The sequence below is a fragment of the Mauremys reevesii genome, linkage group 13 (genome assembly GCF_016161935.1).
Source record: "Mauremys reevesii isolate NIE-2019 linkage group 13, ASM1616193v1, whole genome shotgun sequence".
Taxonomy (NCBI): domain Eukaryota; kingdom Metazoa; phylum Chordata; order Testudines; family Geoemydidae; genus Mauremys; species Mauremys reevesii.
This window is the reverse complement of record NC_052635.1, coordinates 17,291,998-17,313,390: the sequence shown is the minus strand read 5'-3', so window position 1 is coordinate 17,313,390 and position 21,393 is coordinate 17,291,998. Positions and strand designations below refer to the sequence as shown.

The 21,393-nt window shown below is 49.3% G+C and overlaps 1 protein-coding gene across 1 annotated transcript in view; it reads right to left on the bottom strand.

Annotated features, from left to right (window-relative positions):
- The window catches only part of CEP250 (centrosomal protein 250), a 116,513-nt gene extending 95,638 nt beyond the window's left edge, over positions 1 to 20,875 (bottom strand). The window contains 6 exon segments of the mRNA XM_039497786.1: positions 1,843 to 1,949; positions 3,882 to 4,047; positions 5,268 to 5,350; positions 6,098 to 6,157; positions 18,788 to 18,973; positions 20,730 to 20,875. Of these exon segments, the coding sequence (XP_039353720.1) occupies positions 1,843 to 1,949; positions 3,882 to 4,047; positions 5,268 to 5,350; positions 6,098 to 6,157; positions 18,788 to 18,973 (602 nt within the window). The 5' untranslated portion in view covers positions 20,730 to 20,875.
- Positions 20,876 to 21,393: the final 518 nt, after the last annotated feature.

Below are 21,393 nucleotides of genomic sequence, written 5' to 3'. Positions count from 1 at the left end.
AGGAATAAGACACAGTGACTTGTTAGTGAGAAATGAGTGGAAGGCAGCCTCCAGCTGCTATGATAATCCAGACAGGACATTAAGCAGTGTGGAGGAGAGGAGCCCAGCATCCCGCTGCTAGTCCAGGGGCAATTGAATCTTTTCTTTACACATGAAGGGTGGGGGCTGATGGAGCTCAGCCCCCTGTTGCTATGATTAAGACGGTTACCAGCCATACTGCACCATCTACCAGGAAAAATTAGGAGCAGGCGCCCTTGATCGACCTCACTGATGCTAATCGGCATGGTTACCAGTCCTTTTGCACTGCCCCATGTGCCAATAGGCTGATGATGACAATGTCTTATTGTACCATCAGCCACCCATGGCGGGGGGGAGCAAGGATGTTGGTGTTGAGTGCTGCAGCATCCCGTCTATCTGCAGCATTCAGTAAAGACAGGGTGACATGTAAAAGAGTCAAGAGAGGATTGTTTTCCCTTTCACTTCTGGGGGTGGGTGGGGGGGTACGTAAATTGCCGAGCTATGCCCTGACCTACCGCGGACACTGTGTTTGACCCTAGAAGCATTTGGAGCTCAGCCAAGAATGCAAATGCTTTTCGGAGACTGCAGGAACTGTGGGATAGCTTGAGTCCTCCAGTCCATGAGCGTCCATTTGATTCTTTGGCTTTCCGTTACGCTTGTCACGCAGCAGTGCTCTGAGTCCCTGCTATGGTGTCTGTCTGGAGATTTTTTAAAAATGATTTTGAATTTCGTCTTCTGTAACGGAGCGCTGATAGAACAGATTTGCCTGCCCTTACAGCAATCACATCCGCATGGTCCATGCTGGAGCTCTTTCTTTATTTTGATTTTTAACTGCATTGCCACACATGCTGATCAGAGCTCCATGCTGGGCAAACAGGAAATATTCAAAAGTTCGCGGTGCTTTTCCTGTCTACCTGGCCACTGCATCCAAGTTCAGATTGCTGTCCAGAGCAGTCAGTGGTGCACTGTGGGATACCACCCGGAGGCCAATACCGTCGATCTGCGGCCACACTAACCCTAATCCGATATGGTAATTCCGATACTAGCGCTACTCCTCTCGTTAGGGAGGAGTACAGAAATCGATTTAAAGAGCCCTTTATATCAATATAAAGGGCCTCTCAGTGTGGACGGGTGTGGCGTTAAATCGGTTTTACGCTCCTAAAACCGGTTTAAACGCTTAGTGTAGACCAGGCCTGACTATGGACTAGATTAACCCTATGCATCTTTCCTATCTCTAACCTTCATGATTCTGTTAAAGAAACAGAGGAAGGATAAGGAGCGACAGAGGAGGTGGAGAAGGAAATGGGAGATGCACAAATCAAGCCCATCTGCTGAAATGACTAAGAGAATTAGATGCCCATCTCCCATTGACTTTCACTGGGAGTTGGGTGCCTAACTCACCCAGGCCCTTTTGAAAATTCAGGCCTTTCCATTATCATTGAACAACTGGTGTGTATTTTAGGCATTTTTGAAAGTGAGCAGCTTGACTTTTTGATGAGGCAATTTGAAAATATGCCCAGACCTCACTACTGTCAAGTTCATTCCTCCAAGAACTCTTCACAGTGCTCTGGCAACCCTAACCCATCCTCACCACCATCTCTGCTTGGGACCCCATACCTGCCACCCCAGAGAATAAGATTCCTAAGGCAACCCAGATCTTCCAAGGAGAGTGTCAGAACAAGACATAGTTATCTCTTTTATTTCCAATTGTCAGAGGGAGCACTGTGTCCTTTAACTGTAAACCCAGCACCATGGGGCTCAGAACAAGGTGTTAGGGGAAGCACCCATTTTTCCTCAACAGCTTGAGTCCCCATTCCTGCTCACCTGTCAGTTGCAGTCTTCATCTCCAGGAAGTGACGGCGGAAGGTCACCACCTGCTGCCACAGGCTGAGAAGTCGATCATGTTCACACCTCAAGTACCCCTCAAAGAACTAAATGTGCAGAGACAAAAGCAAATAGCAGTTCAGCCACATGGTGCTGGTCCTCTGCACACCACTCACACCATATGAGGTGCCCTTTTCTCCCAGCAGGGAGAGAATCACCACCTCAGACACAAAGAAGTTTTTTGATAGCAGTCCCAGCCGAAAGGCCAAAGATGTACTCTGAGCATCCTTCCTAGGGCCACCACCTGAGCGCAACTAATAACAGGCCCAAATCTCAGCCACCATGGAGATTAACAAAATAGTCACTTAACAATCCTGTCTCACCCCGCAGAGATGTCCAAGAGCCAGTCTTGAGGGATGCTGATGAATATCTGCTGGCTAGCATATATATTTATATAATATTAATAATATGTATTATCCACACCATATAGATATATTTTAGTATGCATGAAGCACCAATATTGTAACAGTGATGTAGCTGAAACTGGACTATTCCATAAACCCGGTCACTTATGCTAAGCATTCCAGAACGCCTTGCATTTGCTGAAGTAAACATTTTGCATAAGCAGACACGAAACTTGTCAAAATCAAGATACATTCATTCAATGTCTTAGTATAAGCTAGGTGTTAGGAGGCCTCTCTTTCACCCCCTCCACTGGTTCCTGTCATGCAGGCAGAAAGCAGAAGCCCGAAGTGCAGACTATGCAATGTTTATTGGGTTTAGTTTCAAGCAAGCATATCCATAGCTCTACATGCCGGGAGAGTCTGTTTCCCAGTATTCCGTTCCCAGCACTGATACCGCAGAGCCTTTACCTGTGTCCCCTTTCCCAGCACCTGTCCCTTAAAAGGGGGTCTGTTAACTCTCCTTCTGACTCCAAACCCTGTAGTGCCAAATTACCTTTAACCACCCCTAATTCTAATTTACAATCCTCCAGTTGCCTTTGCTGGAGTAGCACCAAACTTGAAAGATTACTGGTAGCCTTCCATAATGCTGCCTTTACTTCAAACCTCTGAAAAGTGGACTTAAGTGCCTCCTTTCCTTGGAAGGCATCCTTCCCCCATGGGCATGTATCTCATTCCGCTACCCATTTACCAAAGAGGGTGGGCTTCTCAGCAAGCCCCCATCTCTCTGGGTTCCCTAACACAAGGGAAGTACTTTCATGGATCAGTACTTGGAATGCTAGTATCCAAAACAAAGAAGAGGAAGGAACAGAACAACAAATTAGGAAACCGAGACAAACTGACGGAATGGATTTTACTGACATGTAAAGAGATGTGTAGTTGTAAAATCATATAATACCAGCTGAAATGTGTAACTTAGGGAGCACACCTTCTGCATACGGTGAATGTAACATTGCTGCATGGGATTGCTCTTTGGAGACTGGTATTGTGTAGAACCTTTTTTCTGCACCATATTAATACACCTGAGTGACACTGGCCTCGAGTATATTTTATAACAAAATAATGAACCAACGTGTGGCCAAGCAAATGACTATATAATTTATCAACAGGACAGAAACAAATCCTTCAGAATCAGAGGTGAGGCACACTGGCAGGAGGGAAACCTGTGATGCTGCTGCCAGGGCTCCACCAGTTTTGGAGATACACAGTCCTCCAGTCTATAAACTGCTGATCCAGCATCTTGTCCGAGTGTAAATGCAAAACTAACTCCAACAAGGCAATAACCCAGTGTAACAGGACTCAGTGTTCAGCACAGATAGGGCTCAGCTCCCAGTGCCCCCCAAGTCCCAGCATTCACAATGATCTCGCTAATATTTGCCCCCACCAGCAGCACCGCCTTGCCTCATCAGCACCTTCCATCAATACAATCTGATCCCCTCCACTCCGCTAGCCAACATCAATCCATACCCAAAACTGCAAAAACTTCCACAAATTGTCCTGGCTGGAGGAAGAGAGAACCTCACTGTTTCTCTCTCCCCTGTCTTGCATCTTGTTCGCTGCTCCCCACCCCAACCCTACCTCACGTTCAGTGCGCCATTCGCTCTCCTTGAGCTCCAGTTCGTCCCGGGCCCTTGTCCAATCAACTGTCAGTTTTTGCACATCCTCTCTAAGGGCTGCATTCACCTCATTTGCTTTGCCCAGGTGCTCCCGGAGCAGGGTGTTCACTTCAGCTAGATTCTCACATCTGGGGAGGGGAGAGAACAGTGATGAGCACACCCAGTAAATAGCACCACAGTTGTGACTATGAAATCACCTGGGGATCAGAGAGTAACATCCCCGGGGCTACACTCTTGGATTCCACCACCACCATGTGGCTGGATTCCCTGAGTCATGACTGTCTCTCCAGGCTGAGAGGTAGCATGACCTCCCTTCAGGATCTCCTGAGCCCCCTGTCATTGTTGACTCCTTGCCCCGCACATCCACATTATGCCCTCACTTTCCCGTCTGCAAAATTCATCCTTTCCTCTCTACCCCCACTGCCAAGATACAAATCCACACTCAATTTCTTGTCTCAATGACTGCAGCCTTCTCCTCTCCAGCTTACATCACTCCCCTCTCTCCACATTTTAGTTTATTCTGTCTTCCTGCTCTCACCATCTCTCCCTCCACCCTTGTATCTCTGCTGTGACTTCTGCATGAAGTTTGAGTTTCTTTGCCCATGCAAAGCTTTCTATTACTCTGCCCCTGCCAACATTCCTGCCCTCTTCCTAGAACCACTTGTGCTCCAAACCAGGATGAGGACTGCAGTCAACAACTCAGCCCCTCTGACACATGGAATTATTCCACACAATGGTAAAGAACACAGAGACAGAGCTTTCTTGGAGGTCAGTTTAAAATTGTGGAATGAACTCCCACAGGCTCCAAAAACCAACATAGGCCTCATCCCTTTCCACTCCAAGTACCAGGCACACCTCTCCCACTTGCCCTCACTGAGAACACACACAGCACAACACATAAATATAAGGTCTTTTAAAATCCAAACACAACACTTTCCAAGGGGAGAGGAGGAGGAAAAGGAAAGGAAAGAAGAGAGTGTAATAGAGGCTAGTCACACTGCCAAATGCACTACTAGGAGGCACCCAGACAACGCAGTGTTGGACACAGCATAGGAACCTGAACAGAACAGAAACCACATCCATTCCACGAAGCACTCAAGATAATAGGCTTGATTTTCAGTCTGAAGTTGTGACCTGTTATTCATTTGGCACTGTCCACCACCATGTCCCATTATGCTGTTCACACTTATGGCATCACACAATGCAGTCATAATATTTCTCCGTTCAGGGTTATCTGCCCAGTTGCCCCACCAGGCTGAGCAAGCAGCACTGCTGGGATTTTCCCATCTCTCCACACATCATTCTGGGATATGCAGAAAACCCAGAATAATATGGTTTTTCCTCTCACCTCTGCTGCTCCTCCTCCAACTGGACCAGAGCCCTCTCCAGGCTGTGCTCCTCCTTGGCTTCCCACCTGTGTGAAATGGGCCCCTTAGAGAGACAGAGAGAGGACTTAATCAAACCATCTCAGCCCTTTGTGTTCCTCCTTCGCCCCTATACTCTCTCAGCACCACAGATTTTGTGGCTGCTACCATGGCACAATAATGCAATGACTGAGCAGAATGCGACACAGTCCGAGTGTGGCTCCACGTTCCTTACAGTTCCTGTTCCTTTGTGCAGTACACAACCCACTAGCCTGTGCTAGAACTGGAGCACTGCGGCAGCAGATGGTGCTGTTGGTGAGGAATGCTCACTTAGGCTTGGGCCCAGGAACGTGCATTCTATGGTTCTTTCCCTCTTTGCCTTCTAATTCTGCTCTCCGTGAAACAGGAGAAGTAACCAAAGTGAGCCACATGTTGAACATCTAAATGTCATACCCCTCAAAAGCCCTATGCTGTGACCAATCCCTATTTAGAGACAGGAGAGCTAGATCAGTCAGCTTAGCCCACACCAGGCTGTGGGGGGAGGGACCCAAAACAACATTATACAACCATGTTTAACCTAACTGTTCCTTTAAAAAATTAACACTCTGCTTGTTAGGATTTTTGGAAATGGTACCTGAAGAAGCCACTCTGGTGGTGGAGATGGAACAAGGCAGTGGAAGGAGAGAGAGACAGTGTCTTTTAAACTTCAGTGTCAATAGAAACATATTTCCCTCTGTTTTTGCTTTTTGGCTCTTATAAAAACATTAACTCACTCTGCACCTACTGTCCTCAGTGAGCTACCTGCACAACTCACCCCCCTTTCCGTTTCCAGCCTCTGTTGCAGCTCCCGACACCAACTCCGGTACTGCAGCACCTGGACAAGAAAGGAGACTCAGTAAGAGCCACTGATGCGTGCAAGAGTACTGGCACTTCATGCAATCACATGAAAAAAAAATCCCTGCCTACCTAAGATTCTATGACTATGCACAGTAGATTTCACAGTAACATTAACATGATCAGCAAGAAATTGTTAACCACACGCAAGAGTTTCAATTAGCTCACCATAAGGAAAGAATGAATCTTAGGCCTGGACTACAGTGAGGGGGAAGAATCGATCTAAGTTACAGAACTTCAGCTACATGAATGGCATAGCTGAAGTCGACGTACTTAGATCTACTTACCGTGGTGTATTCACTGCAGTAAGTCGATGGCTGACACTCTCCTATTGACTCCTCCTGCACCTCTTGCCCTGGTGGAGTACCGGACTCCATGGGAGAGCGCTCGGATGAGGGATTTGGTGTGCAGGAGGGGGCTCTGGGTTTGGGGGGGCTCAGGGCTGAGGCAGGGTGTTGGGGCTCAGGGTTGGGGCACGGGCTTACCTCCAGTGGCTCCCGGTCAGTGGCACAGCTCGGGGGCTCTAAGGCAAGCTCCTTACCTGTCCTGACTCCATGCTGCGCCCCAGAAACGGCCAGCAGGTCCAGCTCCTAGGCGGAGGCATGGCAGGTGGCTCTGCGCACTGCTCTCGCCTGCAGGTTCTGCCCCCACAGTTCCCATTGGCCACAGTTCCCAGCCAATGGGAATGCAGAGCTGGTGCTTGGGGTGGGGGCATGCGCATGGAGCCACATGGCCCCCACACCTAGGAGCCAGAGCTGCTGGCCGCTTCCGGGGCGCAACATAGAGCCAGGACAGGTAGAGACTAGCCGACTCTTAACGGCCCAGTTGGCGGTGCTGACCGGAGCCACCAGGGTCCCTTTTCAACCAGGTTTTCCGATAAAAAACCGGACATCTGGTCACCCTAACTGGAAGGGACATCAAGAGGTAATCTAGTCCAGTCCCCTGCACTCATGGCAGGACTAAGTATTATCTAGACCAGGGGTCTCAAACTCAAATGACCCCGAGGGCCGCATGAGGACTAGTGCATTGGCCCGAGGGCCGCATCACTGACACGCCCCCTTGCTGCCCCTGGCCCCACCCCCAATCCACCCCTTCCATGAGGCCCCGCCCCTGCCCTGTCTCTTCTCCACCTCCTCCCCTAAGCGCGCGGCTCCCCGCTCCTCCCCCCTCCCTCCTGGAAAGTGCTAAGCGCCACCAACAGCTGTTTGGTGGCTTGGCGGCGGGAAGCGCCTGGAGGTAGGCAGAAAAAAAATGAAGAGTAATATAGTAGTATAGTATTAAAATATAGTATGCTATTAAAAGTCAATTTATTAACTTTTTTATTAACTTCTTTAACTGTAATGTGAAACATCAGTGCTAATTTTGACAGTCATTTCATTTTTGGCCACTTAGCTGGCAGCATTTTGCATCAACCAGAGCATCAATATTAGGTTTGATATCCTGAGACGAAACCAATCTCAGTGTTGCTTGCAAATGTTCATCAGTGAGCCTTGACCTTAACACAGATTTGTTAATCTTCATGGAAGAGAAAAACTGTTCACATATATATGTACTTCCAAACATTGCCATTATCCTTGCAGAAGCAGAGAATAACATGGGAAATCTTTCTTGTGAAAGAAACCTGTAGAATTCTGGAATTCCAACATCTGTATACTTCTGCTTCAAAATCGTGTCACACTGAAGCTCCACTAACTCCATCTGCATTTCCTCTGCAACATTGTCAATTTCAACAGCAAATGGTGTGGAAAAAAGTTGAAAATGTGGTTCAAGTGCCTTGAAATCTTTAAACCGCACATCAAACTGTTTGTGTAAGTTAGAAATGATCTCTGCATATTCTTTCAAGGATTTGGGTTCAACTTTTCCTAAGGAATTCAGAGTTGAGAAATGGACCAAATTGCCAGCAGTCAGCTGTTTCCCCCATAAAGTAAGCTTGACTTTGAATGACTTAATACTGTCATACATCTGTGTTATCACCTGTTTTCTACCCTGAAGTTTCAAGTTCAGTGCATTCAGGTGATCAGTTACATCTGTTAGAAAAGCAAGGTTGCAGATAAAAGTGGAATCAGCAAGCTGTGGAACCTCCTTGTTTTTCATTTTCATGAAGGAATCAATCTCCTCTTTAAGTGCAAAAAAACGCTTCAAAACATTTCCACGACTCAGCCATCTAACTTGAGTGTGATACAGAAGTTCCCCATATTCACTGTCCATACTTGCTAGAAAAGAAGTGAACTGTCTGTGATTCAGCCCTCGTGCACGTATAAAATTAACAGTTTTAACAACTACATCCATAACTTCTTTCATTTGTAGACTTTTACTACACAGGGCTTCTTGGTGCAAAATACAATGTATACTGGTGAAGCTAATTCCTGGTATATTGAGGCTGTTCAGTTTGGTCTTCAATAATCCAACCACACCAATGTTTTCAGAGCACATTGATGGCGCACCGTCCGTAGCCAAAGATACGAGTTTGTTCCATGGCAGCGCAGCTTTTTCAATGCACTCTTCCAATCCTTGAAATATGTCACGTCCCGTTATGGTACCCTTCAGTGGCATTAAGTCTAGCAATTCTTCAGTTATATTCAAATTGCAATCCACACCTCTAATGAACACTGCACACTGTGCGGTATCTGATACATCTGTACTCTCATCAAGAGCAATTGAAAATACTTCAAAGTCTTTTGCCATTTGAATCAATTGTTTTTGCACATTATCAGCTAAATCCGTTATCCTGCAGGCAACTGTATTTGCAGTCAAGCTTATGCCTTCAAAAACTTTCTTCCTATCAGGACATAAAATTTCACTGGCCTTCATAAGACATTCTTTTATGAATAAGCCTTCTGTAAAAGGTCGCGATGATTTAGCTATCATTTCGCTTATCACAAAACTTGCTCTTACTGAATCTTCGCTAGACTTGTTAATTCCTGAAAATAAATTTCTTTGCTTGGCAAATGCTGCTTTAAGTTGCTGAACTTTTTCCTCTCGGATTTTTCCGGTGAATGCATCATATTTTTCACGATGCATCGTGTCATAGTGCCGACGCACGTTATACTCCTTGGGAACAGCAATCATTTGCTGACAAATAAGGCATTGAATTTTATCTTTTACCTCTGTGAAAAAATATAAATTCTCCCATTTGTCTTGGAAAACTCTCTTTTCTTCCATGAGTGTTCTTTTTTTTTGACGAAGTCATTTCCAAGCTGTTTTAATAAATATATACACTCAGTAATGCACCTCACTCAAAGGACAAAACACGCACTTAGATTTACTGCCTAAGGCTCTGGGAGGGAGTTTGGGTGGGGGAGGGGGTTTGGAGTACAGGCCCTGGGCTGGAGTTTGGGTGGGGGAGGGGGTCTGGAGTGTAGGCTCTGTGCTCGGTGCAGGCTCCAGGCTGTGGCAGGGGATGGGGGTGCAGGCTTTGGGACGGAGTTTGGGGATAGGAGGGGGTGCAGGGGTGAGGGCTGTGGGGCTGAGGGTGAGGGGTTTGAGGCATTGGAGAGGCTCGGGGCATTGGAGAGTCTCAGGACTAGGGCAGAAGGGCAGGGGAAGGGCAGCCTGCCCTGGCCCTAGTGAAGGGGGGCTCTAGGACCCTGCGGCAGCAGGTGATGCCGGAAGCTGGCATAGCAGAGGAGTGGAGTCAGCGTGAGCTCCCGGGCAGGCTCCCGGGCGGTGAGGGGGCAGCAAGTGGGGGCCGGGAGAGGCTGGGGGAGGTGCATGGGGTGGCAGGTGGGGCCAGGAGAGACCCGGCCCCAAACATTGGGGAGCAGCGCGGGGAGCTTAGTAACAGAAAATAACTCGGGAGGCGGGGTGAGGGAGTTTGGCGGTGACAGGAAGTAACTGGGGAGCTCAGGGCCGCCCAGAGGATTCGGGGCCCGGGGTCTTCGGCGGCGGGGCCCCTTCCGTTCGGGACCCGCCGCCAAAGTGCCCCAAAGACCCGCGGCGGGGGTCCCCGCCGCGCGAAGACTGGGCTGCGGTCCCGGCGGGCTGGGCTGCGTGGCGGCGGGTCCTCTTTCCCCACCCGGCCGGTCCGCTTCCCACCCGGCCCGGCGGGTCTCGCTTCCCTCCCCACCCCCGGCCCGGCCCGGCCCGGCGGTCTCGCTTCCCCCGGCCCGGCCCGGCGGGTCTCGCTTCCCTTCCCCGGCCCGGCCCGGCGGGTCCCGCTTCCCTCCCCACCCCCAGCCCGGCCCGGCGGGTCTCGCTTCCCCCTTACCCGAGCGCGTCTCGGCGAGGCCTGAGCTTCGTCCGCTCAGAGCCGCGTGGTGAGGTGGCGGGGCTGTGAGCTCCACGCCGAGCGGAGGCAGCTGCCCCGCCCCCTCCCCACACGACTCTGAGCAGGGCGGGGCTCAGGCCCCGTTGGAGCTCCCAGCCCCGCCCCCTCCCCACACGGCTCTGAGCGGAGCGGGGCTCAGAGGCCCCGGCGGAGACTCGGCACTTGATGCGCTGAGGCTCCAGGAGAGGGGCGGAGGCGGGAGCCTCCGCTTTTCTCTTGGGGGCCCCTGCGGAGCCCGGGGCCCAGGGCAAATTGCCCCTTTTGCCCCCCTCTCTGGGCGGCCCTGGGGAGCTCCGCGGGCCGCAGGGAAGAGCTCCGCGGGCTGCATGTTTGAGACCCCTGATCTAGACGATCTCTGAAAGGTGTTTGTCTAATCAGCCCTTAAAAATCTCCAATGATGGAGATTCCACAACCAGGGCAAACTTGCGACCAGGGCTAACAGGGAGTTTCACAAGGGAGTTTGGAAGGGGAGTGGGAAGGGGGCAAGGTTCACTTGCCGTTCTTTAAAACCTGTAAACTAAACTATATTCAAAACTTCTTGATTTAAACAATACCCTTTCATTAACTAGTTAGCTGTAGGAGAGAATGCAGGCGAGAAGCCCAGCAGCAGAGTGGGAGCTACCCAGTTTATTGCGCTGAATGCAGCATGTATGTTTACTTGCCCTGTGGGCGGGTGGCGTATGTGTGCATTCAGTGCAAGGAGCTCCTGGCCCTCAGAGACCGCATACGGGCTTTGGAGGCCAGGGTGGCAGAACTGGAGGAGCTAAGAGACGCAGAGAGGTATGTTGATGAGGCTTTCTGGGACACTGTAGAATGTCCCACCTCTGGTTAGACAGCCTCTGCGCTGTTAAGGAGGATGAAAGGTCCATGGAAGTAGAGCAGTCAACGGAACAGAGGGAAACCTTCCCATAGTTGGGACCCTCCTTCCAGATGGTGTTGGGGTATCCTCTCGCACTGAGGTTACCTCTCCGGAGGAGGGAACTCCAGTCACTAGGAAAAGGCAGGTGTTAGTAATGGGAGATTCAATCATTAGAAACATAGATAGTTGGGTTTGTGATGACCAGGAGAAACATATGGTGACTTGCCTGCCTGGTACGAAGGTTGCGGATCTCTCGAGGCATCTAGATAGACTTATGTGTAGTGCTGGGGAGGAGCCAGTGGTCGTGGTACATGTAGGTACCAATGACATAGGGAAGGGGAGGAGAGACATCCTGGAGGCCAAATTTAGGCTGCTAGGGAAGAGACTGAAATCCAGGACCTCTATGGTGGCATTCTCAGAAATGCTCCCAGTTCCACGCGTAGGGCCAGGTAGGCAGGCAGAGCTTCAGAGTCTCAATGCGTGGATGAGACGATGGTGTAGAGAGGAGGGGTTTACATTCCTTAGGAACTGGAGAAAAACTTTTGGGATAGGGGGAGCCTATACAGGAGAGATGGGCTCCATCTAAACCAAAGTGGAACCAGACTGCTGGCACTTAACATTAAAAACTGCTCTGCAACCTTTTTAAACTAAGAGATGGGGGAAAGCCGACTGCTGCAGAGGAGCACGTGGATCAGACAGAGACTTCTCTTAGAGGAGCGTCTATTGATAGATATTATCTAGGTTTTAGTCAGGAGGAAAGGATGGAAGAGGATAATCTAAGGGCCAGATCAGATGAGAAACATTCACATAAAAAAGAATCAGACACATCAGAAAAGGGCAGACAAATAAACAGTGACAATTTTTTTAAGTGCTTGTATATAAATGCTAGAAGTCTAAATAATAAGATGGGTGAACTAGAGTGCCTTGTGATAAAGGAGGATATTGATATGATAGCCATCACAGAAACCTGGTGGACTGAGAGCAATCAATGGGACACAATCATTCTGGGGTACAAAATATATCGGAAGGACAGAACAGGTTGTGCCGGGGTCAGGGGGCAATATATGTGAAAGAAAATGTAGAATCAAATGAAGTAAAAATCTTAAGTGAATCCACAGGTTTCATAGAATCTCTATGGATTGTAATTTCATGCTCTAATAAGAATATAACAGTAGGGATCTACCGGTATTATCGACCACCTGACCAGGACAGTGATAGTGATGATAAAATGCTAAGGGAGATTAGATAGGCTATCAAAATTAAGAACTCAATAATAGTGAGGGATTTCAATTATCCCCATATTGACTGGGAACATGTCACCTCAGGATGAAATGCAGAGACAAAATTTCCCGATATTTTAAATGACTGCTTCTTGGAACAGTTGGTACAGGAACCCACAAGGGGAGAGGCAATTCTCGATTTAGTCCTGAGTGGAGCACAGGAGCTGGTCCAAGAGGTAACTATAACAGGCCCGCTTGGAAATAGCGACCATAATATAACAACATTTAACATCCTTGTGGTGGGAAGAACACCTCAACAGCCCAACACTGTGGCATTTAATTTCAAAAAGGGGAACTATGCAAAAATGAGGGGGTTAGTTAAACAGAAGTTAAAAGGTACAGTGACTAAAGTGAAATCCCTGCAAGCTGCATGGGCGCTTTTCAAAGACACGATAATAGAGGCCCAACTTAAATGTATACCCCAAATTAAAAAACACAGTAAAAGAACTAAAAAAAGAGCCACCGTGGCTTAACAACCATGTAAAAGAAGCAGTGAGAGATAAAAAGGCATCTTTTAAAAAGTGGAAAACAAATCTTACTGATGTAAACAGAAAGGAACATAAACACTGCCTAATTAAGTGTAAAAGCGTAATAAGAAAAGCCAAAGAGGAGTTTGAAGAATGGCTAGCCAAAATCTCAAAAGGTAATAAAATGTTTTTTAAGTACATCAGAAGCAGGAAGCCTGCTAAACAATCAGTGGAGCCCCTGGACGATCAAGATACAAAAGGAGCGCTTAAAGAAGATAAAGTCATTGTGGAGAAACTAAATGAGTTCTTTGCTTCAGTCTTTACAGCTGAGGATGTTAGGGAGATTCCAAAACCTGAGCTGACTTTTGTAGGTGACAAATGGAATGAATTGTCACAGACTGCGGTGTCACTAGAGGAGATTTTGGAAATAGATAAACTTAACAGTAACAAGTCACCGGGACCAGATGGCATTCACCCAAGAGTTCTGAAAGAACTCAAATGTGAAGTTGTGGAACTATTAACTATGGTTTGTAACCTGTCCTTTAAATCAGCTTCTGTACCCAATGACTGCAAGATAGCTAATGTAATGCCAATATTTTAAAAAGTTTCTAGAGGTGATCCCAGCAATTACAGACCGGTAAGTCTAACGTCAGTACCGGGCAAATTAGTTGAAACAACAGTAAAGAATAAAATTGTCAGACACATAGAAGAACATAAATTGTTGGGCAAAAGTCAACATGGTCTCTGTAAAGGGAAATCGTGTCTTACTAATCTATTAAAGTTCTTTGAAGGGGTCAGCAAATATGTGGACAAGGGGGATCCAGTGGACATAGTGTCCTTAGATTTCCAGAAAGCCTTTGACAAGGTCCCTCACCAAAGGCTCTTACGTAAATTAATTTGTCATGGGATAAGAGGGAAGGTCCTTTCATGGATTGAGAACTGGTTAAAAGACAGGGAACAAAAGGTAGGAATAAATGGTAAATTCTCAGAATGGAGAGGGGTAACAAGTGGTGTCCCCCAAGGGTCAGTCCTAGGACCAATCCTATTCAACTTATTCATAAATGATCTGGAGAAAGGGGTAAAAAGTGAGGTGGCAAAGTTTGCAGATGACACTAAACTGCTCAAGATAGTTAAGACCAAAGCAGACTGTGAAGAACTTCAAAAAGATCTCACAAAACTAAGTGATTGGGCAACAAAATGGCAAATGAAATTTAATGTGGATAAATGTAAAGTAATGCACACTGGAAGAAATAACCCCAACTATACATACAATATAATGGGGGCTAATTTAGCTACAACGAATCAGGAAAAGATCTTGGAGTCATTGTGGATAGTTCTCTGAAGACGTCCACGCAGTGTGCAGCGGCGGTCAAAAAAGCAAACAGAATGTTAGGAATCATTAAAAAGGGGATAGAAAATAAGAAGAAAAGTATCTTATTCCCCTGGTATAAATCCATGATACACTCACATCTTGAATACTGAGTACATATGTGGTCTCCTCGTCTCAAAAAAGATATACTGGCATTAGAAAAGGTTCAGAGAAGGGCAACTAAATTATTAGGGGTTTGGAACAGGTCCCATATGAGGAGAGATTAACAAGGTTAGGACTTTTCAGCTTGGAAAAGAGGAGACTAAGGGGGGATATGATAGTGGTATATAAAATCATGAGTGATGTAGAGAAAATAAATAAGGAAAAGTTATTTACTTGTTCCCATAATACAATAACTAGGGGTCATCAAATGAAATTAATGGACAGCAGGTTTAAAACAAATAAAAGGAAGTTCTTCTTCACGCAGTGCACAGTCAACTTGTGGAACTCCTTGCCTGAGGAGGTTGTGAAGGCTAGGACTATAACAGCATTTAAAAGAGAACTGGATAAATTCATAGAGGTTAAGTCCGTTAATGAATATTAGCCAGGATAGGTAAGGAAGGGTGTCCCTAGCCTCTGTTTGTCAGAGGGTGGAGATGGATGGCAGGAGAGAGACCATTTGATCATTGCCTGTTGGGTTCACTCCCTCTGGGGAACCTGGCATTGGCCACTGCCGGTAGACAGGATACTGGGCTAGATGGACCTTTGGTCTGACCCAGTACGGCCATTTTTATGTTCTTATGTTCCCCCTGGGCAATTTATTCCAGTGCTTAACCACCCTGACAGGAAGTTTTTCCTAATGTCCAACGTAAACCACCCTTGCTGCAATTTAAGCCCATTGTGTCTTGTTCTATCCTCAGAGGTTAACAAGAACCTTTCTGCAGTACTCCTTCCTAGGCAGTGATTTCCCATTTTGTGTGTGCGCAATTGACTGTTCTTCCTTCCTAAGTGGAGTACTTTGCATTTGTCCTCATGGAATTTCATCCTATTTTCTTCAGACCATTTCTCCAGTTTGTCCAGATCATTTTGAATTTTAATCCTATCCTCCCTCTCAAATTGGTATTATCTGCAAACTTTACAAGTGTACTCTCTATGCCATTATCTGCCATAAATCACTGATGAAGATATTGAGCAGAAATGGACCCAGAACTGATCCCTGCAGGACCCCACTTGGTATGCCCTTCCAGCTTGACTGTAAACCACTGATAACTAAGGCTGCGTGTCTCTCACGGAGGTCATAGATTCCATGACTTTCCATGACCTCTGTGACTTTTGCAGCAGACGGTGTGCCTGGCTGAGGGGCTGCCCAAACACTTAGGCAGCAGCAGGGCCAGCAGCAGTTTGGGTGTGGGAGGGAGATCAGGCCTGAGGCAGGGGGTTGGAGTGTGGGGCAGCGTGTGGAGCCCCCCTGGCCTTCCCTCCCTCTAGGAGCTGCAGGGACATGCAGAGCCGGGTAAGGAGCCTACTAACCCCGTCAACCCCTATTTCCACCCGGGCCCCCGTCTCAGCACCAACCAGTGTCCTAGGCCCTGTGCCACCACCCAATCCCCCAGCGCCAGCAGGGATCCCAGGCAGCACACAACCGGCCGCTTCTCCCCTCCAAGCACCAGTGGGGGTCCCAGGCCACCCACCCCCTTCACCCGCAGTGCTCCCAGACTGCCCCCCCTCCCCCGGAGCACCCAGGAGACCCAGCCCAAGTTTTAGTTATGGGTAAATAGTACAAGTCATGGACAGGTCATGGGCAGTGAATTTTTGTTTATGGCCCATGACCTGTCCATTACTTTTACTAAAAAGACCCGTGACTAAAATGTAGCCTTACTGATAACTACTCTCTGGGAACAGTTATGCACACTCTTTTCCAACCAGTTATGCATCCACCTTATAGTAGCTCCATCTTAGGTTGTATTTTTCTAGTTTGTTTATGAGAAGGTCATGCGAGACGGTATCAAAAGCCTTACTAAAGTGAAGATATACCACTTCGCCTCGTCCACAAGGCTTGTTCCTGTCTCAAAGAAAACTATTAGGTTGGCTTGACACGATTTGTTCTTGACAAATCCATGCTGATTGTTATTTATCACCTTATCTTCTAGGTGTTTGCAAATTGATTGCTTAATTATTTGCTCCATTATCTCTCCAGGCACTGAAGATGGGCTCCATTCTCAGACACATTCAGCTTACCAAAAAGTAATTGTGGGATTGAGGCGAGCAAGAGAGAACTGGATAGCAGTGAAATAATGCCCACATACCTACCAAACTACAGTCAACTCAGCTGATAGCTAAAAAAACATCCCAAAACCTAGAAAAACCACTGAGCACAAAACCCCTATTAAATCCCAGCAATATCATATACAGGAATTAAACTCCAAAAAGTATACAAAGCAAACCTACAGATCCCCACTACAGCAAACTTAATACAACACACTAAATTATAATTAACAGCATGAGTGATGCCAGTCACCTACATGGAGCTAACAATAGAGAAGTAAACCAATGTAGCCACACAACCAGAAAAAGTACACACCATAGAAAGAAAAAAAGGGGAGAAGAGAGCAACAGAAAAAGTTATAAATATAATATTTTGATATATTTCAAAATATTATTGAAAGGGTTAAGAAAACTGTCTTAAAAACCACAGAGACCCCTGAACAGCAACCTACACAATTCTGAAGGAACAACAAACATTTTTATGTGGAAGGGTTGCCAAAATTTGATGAGGCAATAGACAGAAACCCTCCTGGACTATCTGGATGAAATATACTTATCACCTATTTTTTATTATTAGTGTCATTATTTATTCTCCAATAAATGCCCATAATGTGCTAGCTGCTATCCAAGCATACAGGACATCATTCTTATAAATCTGCGCTGAAGAGTTCACAATCTAAATTCTTCAATTTCTGGGGTATTAATCAGTGGGAGTGGTGCCTATAAATGTCCATGTTTAACCTTCCCCTTAGTAGCTTCCTCTCAGGTATTCATTTCAATAGCATCAGTTTTTTTCATATCTGCACCTTAAGAACATACCTTTTTCATATCTGCATCCCACAAAACAAGGTAGCAGCAATGAGTGTATTAAGATGTTCACAGATTATACTCTCATTTGGAATGCCCCAGAACAAGAACTCATGTCAGGCTTGTACAAGTTCTGCAGATTGCTAGAGACAATGGACTCAAATTGAATAAAGCAAAACGCCAATTACAGAAAAAAGAATTGTTGAATTTGGAGGAATTTCTCTCAGAAAATTAGGTTGCCAGATCCTGCAAAAATATAAGTTATCCAGAGGAAGCTCAACTACAGAAGACCACATCAGAGCAGACAATCTTAAAACATACAGCTATTTTTGTCATATCAGGTGTCCCTAAAATAGAGAGGGCGGACAATGGCCTCAGTTTGTTAGTAAAGATTTTAAGACCTTCACACCAGATTATGGAATTGAACATTTTACCTCCAGTCATAGACTATTAGGGTTGGAAGGGACCTCAGGAGGTCATCTAGCCCAACTCGCTGCTCAAAGCAGGACCAATCCCCAGATTTACCCCAGTTCCCCAAATGGCCCCCTCAAGGATTAAACTTACAACCCTGGGTTTAGCAGGCCAATGCTCAAACCACTGAACTATCCCTCCTAAATATCCACCAAGTAATGGACTGGCAGAATGTGGAGTTAAAATTGTTAAGTTGCTAAAAAAGGCTAGAAATGCAACGGACCCACTTATTGCCTTTTTTAACTACATGGCATCACTGTATGCTCCACTGCTGGCTCAATTTCCCCTTCCTTGTTACCCACATCACTCTACAGCTCCCACAGCCCTAGCTACTCCTTTCCCCATCTCCACCCCAACCTCCCCTCCACTATCCAACACCACCGTCTACACACACTCACAGTCCTCTTTGCCCTGCTGCACCCAATCCTTAAGATAGGTCCGGTCCTAGCCTCCATAATGACAGATTTTGTGGAAGTCCCCCTCAAACTCTTCAGCATTCGTGAGCAGGCTGCAGAGGCTTTCAAGCAAACATCAGGGCTGCCAGCACAACAGATAGTGGGGCTCTTATTTTCCCTATTCCTCTTTCCCTCTACGTTGCTTCCTACTTCCCTTTCCTTCTTAGTGATTTTGTTTTCATTTCTTCCCCCTTTATCCTTTTTCTGCCATGTTTGCCCTTCTCTATCCTACCTTTTTGCCTCTCTCTTTTGTAAACATGTAAAAAGGATGCAGAAGGAAATTAGCTGTCAGTTATAGTTATGCTCCTCACTCCTGACCCACAACACCCCTTTCTCTTCCACTCCTGGTCTTTCCACATCTCAGCCAATGTCTTTCACTCCTGATCCCTACCTCCCTGTTTCACTGCTCATGGACATACTTTTGCTTTACCTTTGCTTGTAGCTTCTGCACAAGCACTGCCTGCCTATGCTGTGCCTCTTGGGAGCTCTGCAGCTTGCGTTGATAGGATGCCTGGCTTTCCACCATCTGTTGACGAAGTGTCACTATCTGCTCCTCGGGCAGTAACGACAATGTCTGCAGTTTCATGCTGCTCACCTCCTGGTCTCCTGCCTCCATCTGAGGATCAAAGAATGGTATAATGGTAATACAGGAAGAGGATAATGCGTGCAGTAAGTCAGAAGCCTAGGCTGTTGTCAGAAGCAGGGAAGAGGATGAAGAAGACTCAAACTAATTAGATCTGCCTGCCCATTGGGTATGGCTGTGACTCTAGCAAGACATCCATAGTATCCAATCAGGAGGCTCCTGCACTGGAATAAGCTGAATGGAGCAAGCTACAGTGTCTGGTCCAGTCGATGTGAAGAAGAAGCATGCCCCGGAATAGCCTGGCACCTGATCTGGACCAGAGGTTCACCAGTATTTAGCTGCAAGATTACTCTAGGAGTAGGAGGCAGACCTATGGGCAGCAGTGCAAGGTGCAGCCTTCTCAGCCACTGCCAAATGTCCTGCAGAAAACTCCAGTCCTGAGAGCAGCTCACAGACATACCACCAGCTCCTTACTAGGTCCATGCAAGTGAGGGAGTGAAAGAGCCAGATAGAGGCGGGCGTGGGCAGCCCTGGACAGCACATCTCCCGCCTCTGACACCCACCTGGCCCCTTGGTGCGTCTTCTGACTCTGTTGACCCCGGCGTGTCTCCTGCCACCGTCACCCCCACCACGTCTCCCGCCTCTGTCCCCCGCCACTGTCACCCTCCCGACCCACCGTTGCAGCCCTACCCCACCACTGTCACACACATACACCCAGCATGTCTCCAGGTACTTTCAACCCCCGCTGCACGTCTCCCGCCTCTGTCACCCACCTGGCCCCTTGGTGCATCTCCTGCCTCTGTCGACCCCCCGGCGTGTCTCCTGCCACTGTCACCCTCGCCCCCAGCACATCTCCCGCCTCTGTCCCACCCCCCTGATGGATCTCCCACCACTGTCACCCTCCCGACCCACCGCGCCACTGTCACACACACACACCCAGCACATCTCCAGGCACTGTCAACCCACCCGCACGTCTCTGGCCACTATCAACCCCCCCGCTGTCCCCAAGGCATCTCCAGCCAGTGTCCCCGTTCCCCCTTCCCCCGGCGCATCTCCGGCCAGTGTCACCCACCCCCTCAGCGTGTCTCTCTGGCCACTGTCAGCCCCCCCAGCTCCCACAGCGCCTCTGGCCACTGTCACACACCCCCAGCCCAGCCCCCTGGCGCGTCTCCAGCCACTGTCACCCCATCCCCACCCTGCAGCGCCTCTGGCCACTGTCAGACACCCCAGCCCAGCCCGCCCCGGCCCATCTCCAGCTACTGTCACCCCACCCCACCCGCAGCGCCTCTGGCCACTGTCACACCCCAGCCCAGCCCCGGCCCGTCTCCAGCCACTGTCACCCCACCCCAACCCCGCAGCGCCTCTGGCCACTGTCACACCCCCAGCCCAGCCCCGGCCCGTCTCCAGCCACTGTCACCCACCCCCACCCCGCAGCGCCTCTGGCCACTGTCACACACCCCAGCCCAGCCCAGCCCGCCCCGGCCGTCTCCAGCCACTGTCACCCCACCCCAACCCCGCAGCGCCTCTGGCCACTGTCACACCCCAGCCCAGCCCCCGGCCCGTCTCCAGCCACTGTCACCCCACCCCACCCTGCAGCGCCTCTGGCCACTGTCACACACCCCAGCCCAGCCTGCCCCCGGAGCGTCTCCAGCTACTGTCACCCCACCCCACCCTGCAGCGCCTCTGGCCACTGTCACACACCCCCAGCCCAGCCCCCCGGCCCGGCGCGTCTCCAGGGACTGTCACCCCACCCCCACCCCGCAGCGCGTCTCCGGCCACTGTCACTCACCTCGCGCCCCGGCGCGTCTCCCGCCTCTTTCACCCAGCCGGCCCCACAGCGCCGCTCCCGAGTCCCGCCACTGGCAGCTCTGCGCCCCGGGGTCGGGTCGGCTCGGGGAGGCCCCAGGAGCGTCGGGCCGCGAGCTCAGGGCCGCCCCCTCCCGCTCCGCCTCAAGGGGGCTCGGCCAGGAGCTCCGCGCTCCCTCCCACCCGCCACCTCGGCCTCCCCCTCGCTGCCGGCCGGACCCACCCTTCGGCCCGAGCCGCCCCGGGCCCCAGCCCCGGCCGCGGCGTGCAGGCGATGCGCGCTCCAGCGGTGGGAGCCCGCGCGGCGCGGCTGGCAGGGGCCTGCGCGCGGCCGCGGCCTGGGAGCGCGTGTCCGGCGTCCCCAGCGGGGGCTGGCCGGGCCCGTCCCGGAACTCCGCGGGGTGCCCAGGCCGGGCACGTTGCTGGGCACCTGGCGCTGCCGCCGCTCAGTTCCCGCAGGCTGGCCCTGGCTGTGATGTGGCCAAGGTGCAGCTGTGCCAGTCGTGCCCACACGGCTGTGTCTACACTGCAGTCCGACACCTGCAGCTGGGCCGGGCCAGCTGCTTGCGGCTGTAACCTTGCAGTGTAGGGATTTGGGCTCTGGCTGCAGCTCGCTCTCTGCGGCCCTGCTGCGATGCTGGTAGATG